Raw genomic sequence first — 12308 nt, forward strand, 5'->3', positions numbered from 1 at the left:
GGTCCCCCCACGGGCTGGGACCACACCCGTCTGCACAGGCCCGCGAGTGGCTGCTGCTCGCGAGCACGTCCAGGTCCGTCTGCTGGCGCGGCCCTGTGAGCGGGCACATGTATGTGGTGTCTGCAGCCAGGTGGGGAGGCCCGTGCACTGTGCAGTCGTGGGCATGCGGACAGGGTCCCTGCCTGAATGGTCCTTGTTCTCGGGGATGTGTGTGGGGCCACAGAGTGCTGGGAGCCCTGGTGGGGAGAGGCCTCCTAGGTAGGTTGGGGGTGTTTGTGCCCAACGTTGACATGGGGTCCACAGGGTGCCAGCGACAGCTTCCTGTGTGGCTCGGAGCACCTGCCCTACCCGCTGGGCAGCCGAGATGGACTCAGAGCCGAGGCCGTGCTGCAGCGTGGAGGCCTGAACCTAACGGCTGTGACAGTGACCACTGAGAACAATCACACCATTGCCTTCCTGGGCACCTCCGACGGCCAGGTCCTCAAGGTGAAGCCTGGGGCAGGGGCGGGGGGGAGGCTGAGGGGGGCTGGAGGGCCCATCTCCACAAGAACACCACCCTCACGCACCTCCTTCGTGCCGAAGGTGTACCTGGCCCCCAACGGCAGCTTCGTGGAGTATGGCTCCATCCCTGTGGAGATCAACAAGAGGGTCAAGCAGGACATGGTGCTGTCTGCAGATCGGGCCAGTTTGTACGTCATGACCCAGGACAAGGTAGGTCTGCGGAGGCCCTGAGGAGGGGCCTTGTGGCCGGGCCACTGCGATCGGCCTGGAGGGGTGCAGACGAGGACCGGGAGGGGCCAGCCCCCTTCTTGGGTTCCTGGCAGCAGCTCCAACCCTTTATCTAGCACCTTCTTTACCTCTGCAGCTCTGTCCTGTGTCTCTGGTCCTGTTTCAGACCTATCCTGATGGGAGGGTCGGGGTGGTTCTCTGAATGGGCTTCCCCCCGAGGGTGGACAGAGCATCAAGGGACCGGACCCTGTGCAGTCTCTGTGAGCTTGGACAGTGGGGGTACAGGACAGGCTCCCTGGCTTATCAAGGGGCTGGTGTAGGAGCCCCTCAAGCTGGCCTCTGGGCATCCAAGGGTGTCTCCCAGGCAGTGGGGTCAGAGGGGCTGGGCTGCTGGTACAGGGGAAGCAGGACCCCGGGCACCATGGTTTCCTAGGACCCTGCACCGTTGCTGCTGGGCAGGTACAGCCACAGGGCTGGGGCTGCTCGGAGCCTGGTGTACAGCCGCTGCCCGGAGCCCTTGTGGCAGGCCTTGAGTTGGCATCTGAGGCTTGTAAGGCTCAGGTATAGGTGGAGTCAAGCTGATGGTCCCAGGAAACTCTGGGGTCCGAGGGGGGTCCTTGTGTCTGCTGGCCTGTCACCCTGGTGGCCGAAGTCCTGCTCACCACCCTGCTGTCCCCAGGTATTCCGGCTTCCCGTGCAGGAGTGTGCAAGCTACCTAAACTGTACCCAGTGCCTCAGCTCCCAGGACCCCTACTGCGGCTGGTGCATCGTCAAGGGCCGGTGAGCACCTGGGCCCTCAGCTCCCCCTGGAGGTCCAGGTGGCAGCCCCACCCTGGGGCTGACAAGTGTCAGGGCTGAAGTTGCCCCGTTTCTGCAGATGCACCAGGAGGGCCGAGTGTCCACGGGCTGAGGAGAGCGGACACTGGCTCTGGAGCCGTGAGGAGTCCTGTGTGACTGTCACCGAGGCCCAGCCACAGAACATGAGCCGGCGGGCCCAGGGGGAGGTGCGTGGCCAGGCAGGGCAGGGTGTAGGGCAGAGCAGAGCTGTGGGACGAGCAGGGGACCCTCACAGCATCTCATTCCCAGCCTGGGCTCTGGGTGCTGAGCTGAGGATGAGGAGACCCCAGGCCCCTGTGACCTGGTGGGCTCCTGGGTGTCCAGGGCAGACCTGTCCCAGGATGGCGGGGTGACGGCGTCAGGTTCTCGTACCTTCCCCAGGCAGTCACCCTGTACATGAGCAGGGGCCTTCTGGGGAATGAATCACATGGCAGGTGCTCTGGTTGGGGGGTCCTCTTCCCTGACAGCCCAGCCCTCTCAGGCTGGGCCGAGGGGTCCAGTGTGGGCTTCATGGTCTCCCCCAGGTACAGCTGACGGTCAGCCCCCTGCCGACCCTGGGTTTGGAAGATGAGCTGCTGTGCCTCTTCGGCGACTCGCCGCCTCACCCTGCTCGTCTGGAGAATGGGGACGTCATTGTCTGCAACTCCCCGAGCAGCATTCCCAGCACACCGTCTGGCCAGGGTGAGCCCATCCTCGGGTGACCAGGCCCTTCTCCCTCCTGTGCCCCAGTCCCAGGGCTGCAGGCTGAGGTGGAGGGAGGGGCGGATGGCACCTGCCAGGGTGGAGCCGGGCAGAGGCCCATGCGCGGTCGGGGTTCTGGATGCCCAGGGCCTTTCGGGCTGTGCACTGTCCGCGCCCACCCCCACGCCAGGGCCATGAGTGAGGGACTCCTGCGCCCTTCCGTGCACTGTCACACGGTAGCACCACCCAGGTGCCAGGCCCTGCGCTCTGCCATCTGCGCAGGACAACCCCCCCCACACACACACCCTTTCCAGCTTGAGACAGGAGAGGCTGTCCCCAGCGGCTGGGCTCCGAAAGTGGGCCAGGGCAGGTGCCAAGCCTTCATCCCCCGAGCATTCGGGGCCAGTGGAGGGTGGCTGGCTGGCACAGCAGCTGTACGGTGACGTGCAGGGACCTGGCAGGCACTCGGCCCCAGACACCAAGGCATCCTGCAGGGACAGAAAACCCAACGGCACAGAGCCCTGGGAGCTGGCACCTGAGCCACGATCTGATGGCGGGGGTGGGGGAGGCCTGCTGAGCCACTGGGCCCCCCCACACACCAGGGTCTCCACACGCGGGCTCAGATTTTGTGCTGGATGGCCTGTTGGGAGTCACGATGGGACAAAGACTTGGGGCCGGCAGAGGCCCAGTTTCGGGCCTTCTTGTCCCGCACCCCTGCCATGACAGCGGGACCCTGGCCTCTGGCCCCTCCTGACACCGTTCCTGTCTGCCGCCTGCAGACCACGTGGCTGTGGAGATCCAGCTCAGATTCAGACACAGTGACGTCTTCCTCACCTCCTACCAGTATCCCTTCTATGACTGCCACGAGGCCATGACCCTGGTGAAGAACCTGCCGTGAGTGTCCGCCTGCCCGGCCCCCAGCTCCTGCCGCCCGCCAGCCCGCCCCTGCTGCAGCCCCCAACTGCTCACCACCCTCCCCCAGGTGCATCTCCTGTGCCAGCAACCGCTGGACCTGCCAGTGGGTCCTGCGCTACCACGAGTGTCGGGAGGCCTCGCCCAACCCCGAGGACGGCATTGTGCGCGCTCACATGGTGAGGGGCCGTGGGGGCTGGGGGGGGGGCTGCCCGCCACGGCCACGTGGCCCCTGACCAGCCTTCCTCTGCAGGAGGACAGCTGCCCCCAGTTCCTGAACCCCAGCCCACTGGTCATCCCCATGAACCACAGGACGGACGTGACCTTCCAAGGCAGGAACCTGGACACAGTGAAGGTGGGGGCTGGTGGGGTACTGCCCTGGCGACCAGGCTGACCGGTGCAGAAAGGCCTGTGCTCAGCAGGGTGTCCATCCGTGGGGCTTGTTCAGAGCCATCCTGCACCCTGGAAGTTTGAGTACCTGGGCCTCTTGCAGGCCTCTGGTCTGGGCTCAGCACATCAGTTAGCCGCTTCGTAAACACTGCGTTGGGGACAGGAGGAGGCAGAGAGTTGGGGGGGTGAAGAGGCCTTGACAACTTGAATAGAGAAAAGGAGGTGGGCGAGTTTGTCGGGGGGCTAGGCGGTGGGGTGCCACTTTTCGAGAGAGCGGGATGATTTGCTCAGCTTGGGCTGTGGTGGGCGGTGGGTTAGGAGTGCCTACGCCCGGCCCCGGGGTCGTGGGGTACAGACAGGGCACCAGCACTATGAGCAGTGGGGTTCGGGGCAGTGGGATGGGAAGGGTTGGCCTGTCCAGTGTGTCCTGACTGCACGGCCTTGCAGGACACCTCCCTGTTTGTGGGCAGTGACCTGCCCAAGTTTGAGGAGCCGGTGAAGACGCTGGAGCCAGGAACCTTCTTCTTTCAGACCCCAAAGGTACAGCTCCCAGGGTGGGCAGGGTGCTGGGCCTCGAGGGTGGGCCCTAGGGGCAGCCCGGTTGCTTCCGGTGATGAGGAAGCAGGGGTGGCGGGCCAGGCAGAGTGATCACTGGTGCCTGAGACTCTAGCCCCTCCCCTGCTTCCCCTCGGGTATGAGGGGCCCACACAGGTCTTTATGGGCATGGTGGGTACCCTCTGGGGCTCGGAGGGAGCAGAGTGCATTGTGCCCCCCCCAGCTGTCCCATGATGAGAATGAGACGCTGCCCCTGCACCTGTATGTCAAGTCCTACGGCAAGAATATTGACAGCAAGCTCCAAGGTGGGTGGCCGAGGGCAGCGGAGCTGGCAGGGCCTGGGGGCCCAGTGGGGAGGGGGGTGGCCTTGCTGACCGCCGGCTTCTCCCTCCACAGTGACCCTCTACAACTGTTCCTTCGGCCGCAGCGACTGCAGCCTGTGCCTGGCCGCCGACCCCGCCTACAGGTGCGTGTGGTGCAGTGGGCAGAACAGGTGTGTGTACGAGGCCCTGTGCAACAACGCCACCTCCGAGTGCCCGCCGCCCGTCATCACCAAGGTGAGTGCCCCTAGGGCCTCCCCAGCAGGGCGGGGAGGGATTCGAGCCTGAGCCGGGCTCTGCCGATTTCAGATCCAGCCGGAGACAGGGCCCCTGGGCGGGGGCATTCGCATCACGATCCTCGGGTCAAATTTGGGAGTCCGAGCGGATGACGTGAAGAGGATCACGGTGGCTGGCCAGAACTGTGCCTTTGAGCCAGAACAGTACTCCGTGTCTACCCGGTGAGTGAACAGCCCGTGGCCTGGGCTCCATTGGCCAGGCCAGTCCCCACCCTGGGGGGCCAGGGGACAGACAGATGGAGAGGAAGGACACGGGTGTGGCGGGGCCTGGGGTGGGCCTTGAAGAGTGTCCCCACTCTGCCTGTTGCCCACCCAGGATCGTGTGTGCCATCGAGGCCACAGAGGCGCCCCTCACGGGGGGTGTCGAGGTGGACATCAATGGGAAACTGGGCCACTCTCCACCCCACGTCCAGTTCACCTACCAGGTAAGGACTTGCCTCCCCTGAACCGGGTTGGGTCTCGTAGGAACGGACATGGGTGGGCCTGGCCGCTGCTGATTCCTGGACTGTTGGGAGCTGTGCTCCTCCCACCTTCTGACAACAGTCAAGGTTTGGGGGTAGGGAGGGCTGCCACCCAGCCCTGACCCGAATGCACCCCTTTCTCTCCCAGGAGCCCCAGCCCCTCAGTGTGGAGCCGAAGCAGGGGCCACAGGCAGGCGGCACCACACTGACCATCAACGGCATCCACCTGGACACGGGCTCTAAGGAAGACGTGCGGGTGACCATCAATGACGTCCCTTGTAATGTGTGGGTGTCACCTGCAGGCCACCGGAGCTCTGGTCTGCCCTGGAGACGGTGGGGGTGTCCTGATCAGGACCCCGAGTGTGTTCTGGAGGGAACAGTGCGGTCACCCTGACCCACTGACCCTTAGCCCAGGGCTGGGTTGGTCCCAGGGTGAGCTCCACACTGACTGGCAACCCTCACCTCCAGGACGCAGTTTGGGGCACAGCTCCAGTGTGTCACCGGCTCCCAGGCCATTCTGGGAGAGCTGCCCTTGGAGATCTACTACGGGGGCTCCCGCGTGCCCAGCCCTGGAATCACCTTCACCTACTCCGAGAACCCCGTGCTGCGGGCCTTCGAGCCCCTGCGGAGCTTTGCCAGGTGTGGCCAGCCTCTCCCTGCCTCCCTGGTTGGTGCACCACCTGTACCATGCTCCCCTCGGCCAGCAAGGCACCCCATGCCACACCCACCCCTCGCTACTTCCCAAGCACCCCGTGCCACTCCCTGGTGAGGATGCAGTTGGGCTGGTCTAGGTGGCAGGAGGAAGCCTCTGTAAAACCCCACGGCATCCCCAGAAGCTCCACGGCCCCCTAGCTCAGTGACACCCCTAACTCAGTGGCAGTGCTCATGGTCACATGTGCTCTGAGCACACCCCTCCCTACAGCAGGCCTGTGCTCACAGGGACCTGCGTGTGCACCCAAAACAGTGTGGGGTCACGGACTGCGACCCCGCCCTTCCTGAGCCCACCCCCTGGCCAGCATAGGGGTGGGGGTACGGCTTCACAGGGCGCCTGCTCTGGAGCTGGCTGGGTACTGCCCTGGCCCAGCTGTGCCCACTCAGGCACGCCCCCACCCCACCCCACCCCCAGTGGCGGCCGGAGCATCAGCGTGATGGGACAAGGCTTCAGCCTGATCCAGAACTTCTCCATGGTGGTCATAGCGGAGCCCCTGCAGTCCTGGCGGCGCCGGCGGCGGGACACTGGGCCCCTGTATTCCAGAACGGTCAGTCCTGCGGCCGCGGGGGACCAGCTGGGAAGGGACGGGGCCTGTGCCAAGCAGCCTGACGGCCTGGCCTTGACCTGCAGGTTGTGGGCACGGAGTACACGCGCTACAATGACTCCAGGGTCGTGTTCTTGTCCCCGGCCGTCCCCGAGGAGCCCGAGGCCTACAACCTCACGGCACTCATCCAGATGGACGGGCATCGCGCCCTGCTCAGGACCGAGGCTGGGGCCTTCGAGTACGTGGCTGATCCCACCTTCAAGAACTTCACAGGGGGCGTCAAGAAGCAGGTCAACAAACTCATCCACGCCCAGGTGCGGAACGGCTGCAGTCCCGAGTCAGGGTCTTGACCAGGCGCATGTGGGCAGGCCACTCAAGGTCTGGGCCCTGACTCCCCACCCCCACCCCCAGGGCACCAACCTGAACAAGGCGATGACGCTCCATGAGGCCGAAGCGTTCGTGGGAGCCGAGCGCTGCATCATGAAAACACTGACCGAGACCGACCTGTACTGTGAACCCCCGGAGGTGCAGCCCCCACCCAAGCGGCGGCAGAAGCGAGACACGACACTCAACCTGCCAGAGTTCATTGTGCGTTGGGGCCGCGGTGCCAGGCTGTGCGTGGGGGTGGGGTTGTGCATGGGGGGCGGGGCCGCAGGCTGTGCGTTTGAGGTGCTGGACGCCCGTCTTAGCCATACCCGTCTGTGCTGAGTCCCTCCCCTCCACACAGGTCAAGTTCGGCTCCCGGGAGTGGGTGCTGGGCCGCGTGGAGTACGACAGCCGCGTGAGTGAGGTGCCGCTCAGCCTCATCCTGCCGCTGGTCATAGTGCCCATGGTATTCATCATCGCTGTGTCTGTCTACTGCTACTGGTGAGCCCCTCCTGCAGCCTTGGCCGCCGCCACCCCAACTCCGCCCGCAGCCCTCTGGCCACACCCCCGCCCAGTAGACAGCAGGGGCCCCGGGCCAGGTCCCAGCAGCTTCCCTGTGCGCAGGAGGAAGAGCCAGCAGGCTGAGCGGGAGTATGAGAAGATCAAGTCCCAGCTGGAGGGCCTGGAGGAGAGCGTGCGGGACCGCTGCAAGAAGGAGTTCACAGGTGCGGCCCAGGGGTGCGGGGAGGGGGCTTGCAGGGACCGCTGCAAGGAGTTCACAGGTGCCGCCCAGGGCGCGCGGGGAGGGGGCTTGCGGGACCGCTGCAAGGAGTTCACAGGTGCGGCTCAGGGGGCACCGGGAGGGGGCTTGTGGGATTGCTGCAAGGAGTTCACAGGTGCGGCTGGGAGGGGCGCACGGGGAGGCCGCCCTCGCGCAGCGCCGGGGCGCGCTAGATGTCAGCGGTGCTGTCCCCCCAGACCTGATGATCGAGATGGAGGACCATACCAGCGACGTGCATGAGGCCGGCATCCCCGTGTTGGACTACAAGACTTACACCGACCGCGTCTTCTTCCTGCCCTCCAAGGACGGCGACAAGGACGTGATGATCACGGGCAAGCTGGACATTCCCGAGTCGCGGCGGCCCGTGGTGGAGCAGGCTCTCTACCAGTTCTCCAACCTGCTCAACAGCAAGTCCTTCCTCATCAACGTGAGCTGGCAGGGTGGCACCCCTGGGTGGGCGGGCGGGCGGGGCTCGGGCGGGCTCTGAACGGCCGCCCCCACAGTTCATCCACACCCTGGAGAACCAGCGGGAGTTCTCAGCGCGAGCCAAGGTCTACTTTGCATCGCTGCTGACGGTGGCCCTGCACGGGAAGCTGGAGTACTACACTGACATCATGCACACCCTCTTCCTGGAACTCATGGAGCAGTACGTGGTGGCCAAGAACCCCAAGCTGATGCTGCGCAGGTGTGTGGGGGCGTGGGGTGGGGCACAGAGGCAGATACCGGAAGCACAGCTTCCTCGGGCACCTGGGAAGAGGGACACCTGGAGAGATGGCTGGTCTCTTAGCTGCCTCCTCTCAGCATCAGTCCTCTGTAGGACAGGGTGATGTGCCCACCCTCAAGGGGGCTGGGCTCACTGCTCACTGGACCTGGGCATCCAGCCGAGGGAGCCCTGCAGGGCGGTCTGTGGCCGGGTTCCCAGAGCTGGGCTGTGTCTATACTTCCAGGTCTGAGACGGTGGTGGAGCGAATGCTGTCCAATTGGATGTCTATCTGTCTGTACCAGTACCTCAAGGTGGGCTTCACGTGGCAGGCTGGGGCAAGGGAGGGGCGAGGTGTTGCTATCCCCCAAACATCCACCTGCCCTGGCGGCGGCACCCAGGCTGAGCCTGCCCACATTGCCCCAGGACAGTGCCGGCGAGCCTCTGTACAAGCTCTTCAAGGCCATCAAGCACCAGGTGGAGAAGGGCCCGGTGGACGCCGTGCTGAAGAAGGCCAAGTACACCCTGAATGACACGGGGCTGCTGGGGGACGACGTGGAGTACGCACCCTTGGTGAGCCTCGGGGCCAAGGGCCGGGGACCGGGTTCCTGGCCCGTCCCAGGACCAAGCTGGGTGCTACTCACCTCCCTGGCTGGAATGTCCAGGACCCCCTGCCCACTGGCCCTTCATCCTGTGTCCCCGGCAGACGGTGAGCGTGATCGTCCAGGACGAAGGGATTGACGCCATCCCTGTCAAGGTCCTCAACTGCGACACCATCTCCCAGGTCAAGGAGAAGATCATTGACCAGGTGTACCGCACGCAGCCTTGCTCCCGCTGGCCCAAGGTGGACAGTGTGGTCCTCGGTGAGCACGGGCCCCAAGTGCCCAGCTCTGTGCCCCGGTTGGGCAGGCACGGTGGGGGTAGCAGAGGGAGCCCTGCAGGGTGGTCTGTGGCCGGGTTCCCAGAGCTGGGCTGTGTCGTCCCGCAGAATGGCGCCCTGGGTCCACAGCCCAGATCCTCTCTGACCTGGACCTGACGTCCCAGCGGGAGGGCCGGTGGAGACGCATCAACACCCTCATGCACTACAACGTGAGTGCTGGGGCAGCGCAGGGAGGCCCCTTCCTCGAGGGCAGGGGCCTGGGGTCGAGGCTGCCCTGGTGACCACCATGCTCCCCAGGTCCGGGATGGAGCCACGCTCATTCTATCCAAGGTGGGGGTCTCCCAGCAGCCCGAGGACAGCCAGCAGGACCTGCCTGGGGAGCGTGAGTTCCTTCCCCTTGCCTGTTTTGCTCTGGCTCCTGGTCAGCTTGGACCAGTGTCCACCTCGTGGTGCCATCTGGGGGCTGCCAAGCCCAGCGTGATACCTGGCCCCGGGCCCCGGCCTCGCCCCTCAGTACGCCCTCCCCACAGGCCACGCCCTCCTGGAGGATGAGAACCGAGTGTGGCACCTGGTGCGGCCGACGGATGAGGTGGAGGAGGGCAAGTCCAAGCGTGGCAGCATGAAGGAGAAGGAGCGCACCAAGGCCATCACCGAGATCTACCTGACCCGCCTGCTCTCGGTCAAGGTGGGCGCAGGATGGCGCACGGGCGTGGAGCTGGCAGCGGGTGTCGGGCAGAACGCTAAGTCCTCCTGCTCCCCACAGGGCACACTGCAGCAGTTCGTGGACAACTTCTTCCAGAGCGTGCTGGCGCCCGTCCACGCAGTGCCGCCTGCGGTCAAGTACTTCTTCGACTTCCTGGATGAGCAGGCGGAGAAGCATGACATCAAGGACGAGGACACCATCCACATCTGGAAGACCAACAGGTGGGGGCTCCTCTATCCTGCTGCCTGCTCCCCCTCCCCCACCGGCTCAGCTGCCCCTCACCTCACTGTCGCTGTGCTTCAGTTTACCACTCCGGTTCTGGGTGAACATCCTGAAGAACCCCCACTTCATCTTCGACGTGCACGTCCACGAGGTGGTGGATGCCTCGCTGTCCGTCATCGCGCAGACCTTCATGGACGCCTGCACGCGCACGGAGCACAAGCTGAGCCGTGTGAGTGGCCCTGCGGCAGTCCTGGCGGGGGGGGGGGGCTGGTCCTCACCCGGAGGCTCGGAGGTCCCAGACACAGCAGTGTCCACGGGGGGAGCCGTGGCCCTGAGGGGATGTGCCAGGTTTGTCTGGGGTGTGGATTTGCACAATTGGAGCTGGAGCTCAGGAGAAGACAGGTGCAAGGTAACCGGGTGTGGCAGGCAGAGCCTAGGCTCCCGCGGCCCTGCCCTCCTTCCCCTCCATGGAGACCCTTCCCTTGCACAGCAGAGAAAGTGAGTTTCACTGCACAGTACAAACCGATGTCAGCATGGTCAGGTCTAGCTGGGCAGGGGCCCGTGGGCAGCGACGGCCTGGGCATCACTTGGCTCTGACCTTACAGGACTCTCCAAGCAACAAACTGCTCTACGCCAAGGAGATCTCTACCTACAAGAAGATGGTGGAGGAGTGAGTGACCCCCACCCAGCGGGGACCCTGGGAGGAGCACCCTGGTGGGCAGCTTTGCATCCAGACTTTGAAACCCACTCTTCCTCCACCCTTTCCCACAGTTACTACAAGGGGATCAGACAGATGGTGCAAGTCAGTGACCAGGACATGAACACACACTTGGCAGAGATTTCCCGGGTAAGGGGCTCAGGGAGCGCACCCAAGGCCCCTCCCTGGGGCAGCAGGCTACACTGCAGGGTGAGGGGTGTTGTGCCCCAGGGGAGAGGCAGTTGGGCTGGCGTCGGTGTGTGACTGACCACATGCGCAGTGGGGACTGTATCAGCTCTGAGGCAGCCATGTCTGCCACACACCTGCGTGGATGGGGAGCCGTATCTGTTGGTGGCTGCCCTGGGTACCTGAGATCTGAATGCTGTGAGGCCGTGACCCTTGGTGTCTGCCTTCCCCCATGTCACGGTCCACTGCTTGCTCCACTGGGGGACAGCTTCCTGCCCTCCCTTGCCCTGGGTCACACAGCCCCCCACCCTCCAGGCACACACGGACTCCCTGAACACCCTTGTGGCCCTGCACCAGCTGTACCAGTACACACAGAAGTACTACGATGAGGTAGGAGGTCCTGCCTCCCGTGGTGGTGGCCTGGGCAGCCCTGTCCCCGCCTGTGTTCTGACGTGATCCCCCCTCAGATCATCAACGCCCTCGAGGAGGACCCTGCTGCCCAGAAGATGCAGCTGGCCTTCCGCCTGCAGCAAATTGCGGCTGCACTGGAGAACAAGGTCACAGACCTCTGACCTCCGGTCTGGCCACCACAGTCTCGAGGCACAGGTGTGTGATGCCCGGTGCTGGCATTGGGCGGCCCCCTTGGGGAACAAGGCCGAGGTGGTGGGCTCAGCCCTTCTCTCTCGCCGGCAGAGGAAGAGCACCCCGGGGTGTGCGAGTGTGGGTGCAGAGGGACCCCACCTCAGTGTTGGTAGCCACGTAGCATCTTTCTCCCGAGTGACAGTGCCTGGCGCCCTCCAGCACCAGCCCCTCCTGCAGAACCAGCATCGGGCGTTGTCTCCGCGCGGAGTCCCCTGAGCTATTCGAAAACGTGCCTTTTGTCCCCGGCGCCACCCCGTGTCGCCAGGGGCAGGCGGGCCTCAGCCCCCGCTTCCTGAGCACCAGCAGCCGCCTCAGATACCTGGGTTTGGCCTCTTTGGGTGGGGTCTGAGTGCCTGCAGCCCCAGGGCCTCGTGCCCAGACTGTCTGCCCGCCTGGGCGGGAGGAGAAAAGCGGTACGACGCCTTCCTGACCTCACCTGGCCCTCTCTGTGGGCACCAGCACTCTGGGTGGACTCTGCGCTTCAGGCCTCACCTCAGAGGTCAAGCTGGATGTCAGACGTCAAGGCCCAGGTGGCCAGAGGGGACCAGCATCCGGGGGGGCCTGGCCTTGGCCTGTCAGACAGGCTGTCCTGGAGGCCCTGCCCAGTCTGGGGGGCCAGAAGGAGCTCGGCTAGGGCACCCCCACCTCTTTTGTAAATCTTGTTCATTGTAAATCAATACAACTCTCTTTTTCA

General features: G+C 64.8%; 1 protein-coding gene across 3 annotated transcripts in view; it reads left to right on the forward strand.

The window, feature by feature from the left end:
- The window catches only part of PLXNB2 (plexin B2), a 28958-nt gene extending 16650 nt beyond the window's left edge, over positions 1-12308 (forward strand). For all 3 annotated transcript variants that reach the window (XM_036278249.1, XM_036278251.1, XM_036278250.1), the window contains 34 exons: positions 304-486; positions 583-711; positions 1409-1509; positions 1607-1733; positions 2091-2247; positions 3027-3141; positions 3230-3338; positions 3413-3514; positions 3997-4089; positions 4328-4409; positions 4501-4661; positions 4734-4882; positions 5037-5145; positions 5330-5466; positions 5650-5820; positions 6308-6440; positions 6524-6751; positions 6849-7025; positions 7165-7304; positions 7428-7528; positions 7782-8011; positions 8088-8269; positions 8532-8598; positions 8711-8857; positions 8991-9147; positions 9273-9373; positions 9462-9546; positions 9695-9849; positions 9928-10088; positions 10171-10318; positions 10695-10759; positions 10861-10936; positions 11288-11362; positions 11440-12308. In XM_036278249.1, the coding sequence (XP_036134142.1) occupies positions 304-486; positions 583-711; positions 1409-1509; positions 1607-1733; positions 2091-2247; positions 3027-3141; positions 3230-3338; positions 3413-3514; positions 3997-4089; positions 4328-4409; positions 4501-4661; positions 4734-4882; positions 5037-5145; positions 5330-5466; positions 5650-5820; positions 6308-6440; positions 6524-6751; positions 6849-7025; positions 7165-7304; positions 7428-7528; positions 7782-8011; positions 8088-8269; positions 8532-8598; positions 8711-8857; positions 8991-9147; positions 9273-9373; positions 9462-9546; positions 9695-9849; positions 9928-10088; positions 10171-10318; positions 10695-10759; positions 10861-10936; positions 11288-11362; positions 11440-11544 (4458 nt within the window). In that variant the 3' untranslated portion in view covers positions 11545-12308. The remainder of the gene's footprint in view (positions 1-303; positions 487-582; positions 712-1408; positions 1510-1606; positions 1734-2090; positions 2248-3026; positions 3142-3229; positions 3339-3412; positions 3515-3996; positions 4090-4327; positions 4410-4500; positions 4662-4733; positions 4883-5036; positions 5146-5329; positions 5467-5649; positions 5821-6307; positions 6441-6523; positions 6752-6848; positions 7026-7164; positions 7305-7427; positions 7529-7781; positions 8012-8087; positions 8270-8531; positions 8599-8710; positions 8858-8990; positions 9148-9272; positions 9374-9461; positions 9547-9694; positions 9850-9927; positions 10089-10170; positions 10319-10694; positions 10760-10860; positions 10937-11287; positions 11363-11439) is intronic.

This window comes from Molossus molossus, unplaced genomic scaffold (assembly GCF_014108415.1).
Source record: "Molossus molossus isolate mMolMol1 unplaced genomic scaffold, mMolMol1.p scaffold_m16_p_26, whole genome shotgun sequence".
Lineage (NCBI taxonomy): Eukaryota > Metazoa > Chordata > Mammalia > Chiroptera > Molossidae > Molossus > Molossus molossus.